At 47.2% G+C, this 1,992-nt stretch overlaps 1 protein-coding gene across 1 annotated transcript; it reads right to left on the bottom strand.

The window, feature by feature from the left end:
- Positions 1 to 740: 740 nt before the first annotated feature.
- On the bottom strand, positions 741 to 1,792 carry CCDC89 (coiled-coil domain containing 89). Its single transcript, XM_009574615.1, is given in 2 exon segments — positions 741 to 1,360; positions 1,363 to 1,792. Coding segments are annotated over 2 exon segments (1,050 nt in total).
- Between the last annotated feature and the right edge of the window lie 200 nt (positions 1,793 to 1,992).

The raw sequence follows: 1,992 nt of genomic DNA, 5'->3' as shown, positions 1-1,992 counted from the left end.
TCATGGGGTTTTTGTTGGAGAGCTAAAGAGCAGGAGCTGAAACTCAGCAGCCAAAAACCTCCTCCTCGGCTGGGCAAGAGGCGAGAGAGAGTAGGATGCCTCCGTATCCCACAGTGCTGACAGGAAAGGGAAAGACTTTTTTTGTCAAAAATTGCCAGACATACACCCTTCCATTTTGTGCATCACTGCTATACATAATCACCTGTTTGAGCATCAGGTGGTGCATGATACTACTCTTTTGACCTGTTAAGTTGCTGAATCATGACTTTATGACGTAGACATTGCAAGATGGGATTTCTTTCTTGGAGCCTCAGGCTTACCTCTTACCTGCCCAACCTCTGTTGAACTTCAAGGGAGAATCAAATGCAAAAGGCTAAGGGTTTGAGCTTTGGTCCACCTTGGAAAATAATGTGCTTTTAACTGTAAAAAATGAAAATCTATGATACAGCAGAGGTTAGGACCAAATAAATCAAATTCATATTTGACATTTTCCACCCTAATCTTTCTTGTCACAGGTTTGACTAGTTCAACAATCCCCGCTCAGGTTTAACAGTGTAGAGCTCTTACTTATGTAAAAGTGTAACAAAAGAAAAGGCTGCGGAACAGTCCTTGTAGGAGGATTTAAACTGGTAAGTACATTACATAGAAATCAGAAGATGGTCTCATGGAAAGGAACAAAATGCAGTGGTGTGTTGCAGTAGAGGCACCTGCCGAGACAAGAACAGAGGAGAAAGGTGCAGTTACGCAATAAAATGACGGAGTTTGACATTCAGCGCTTTTTCTTTAGTCAGTAAATCTGTGCTGTGCTTTCTGTAAGCATCAAACTGCAGCAAGAGTTCGCTGTATGCCTGCTTGCTGCTTTCGAGCTGTTGTTGGAGCTCTTGGACCTTCAGGTCATTGTCCCCTGCTGCTGCCTCTTTCACAAGGCGCTTTCCTGCTCTCTGCCTGGCTTTTTCTGCAGTCTCCAGCTTCTTCCCCAGCTGCTGAATTTCCCGTTCCTTCTCTTGCAGAGCTTTGCCCCTCTCCATGGCCAGGTTCAGTAGTCGCTCTTTCTCCTTGTTTGCCCTCTCCAGCTTGGCCTGCAGCTCGCTGCCCTGAGCCCTCTGCTGACTTTCTGCCTGCTCTACCTGTGCAACAGTTTGTTGATGCTTCTCCTGTAGGCGTTGCAGCTGTTTTTTTAGTGAATCGACTTCCCAGGCATAGGCACTTTCTTGCTGTCTCTGAGCTTCTAGCAGCTCCTTTTCTCGCTCCTGGGCTCTGCGACTCTCGTAAGCACACGTCTCCTCTAAGGAGGCTAACTGCTGCGAGAGCTTTCTGGCCTGGGCAGCGAGCTGGAGCACTTCAGCTTCCTTCTCCCTCTGAGCGTCTTGTTCTCCTGCAGGCGCTTATTCTCCTCCCACAGCTGCATATGCCGTTTCTTGTGTTCATCCTTGAACTGGATCATTTTTTCATGGTTGTTGGCCGTATCCATGAAGCACCCCTCCAAATGCTGAATCCGTTGGGTCTGGGTTTTCATTTTCACAGCATCCTCTGTCCTCAGTTTCTCCAGCTCCATGTTGAGGTGCTCCAGGCTCTTGCAGCGTTTGCGTGCATCATCTGCTTTTTTCTTCAGTATACAGATAAGGCGATGCTGTTGTTCTAGGCGTGAATGCAGCAGAGCCTTCTCACTCTTCTCCTCTTCAGGGCTCTCACGGAGTTCCTCCAGGCCTTTTGTCAGATCTTCCGTGTCTTTGCCCGACTCTGGATCACTCGTGGAGTTGGCTATCTCTGCCTCTCTCTCATCCTGAGCCATGGAGCCCCTGTCTCACACAAAGATGACACAAAATTTTATAGTGACTGCTTCTCTTAGTGACATTCAGCATAATTAAACAGTACCCAATGGTTATGTGGCCAACACCACTGCGATAAGCTGGTGGAGTTCCTCTGAAGTCCAGAGAATGCAGAAGCAAAAAATGTAGGCTTAGTATTTACGCAACCCTATTCATTTGCTGA

The sequence above is a fragment of the Fulmarus glacialis genome, unplaced genomic scaffold, assembly GCF_000690835.1.
Source record: "Fulmarus glacialis isolate BGI_N327 unplaced genomic scaffold, ASM69083v1 scaffold3683, whole genome shotgun sequence".
NCBI classification, from domain to species: Eukaryota; Metazoa; Chordata; class Aves; order Procellariiformes; family Procellariidae; genus Fulmarus; species Fulmarus glacialis.
The sequence above is the reverse complement of the archived record's forward strand: the minus strand, read 5'-3'. Positions and strand labels throughout refer to the sequence as shown.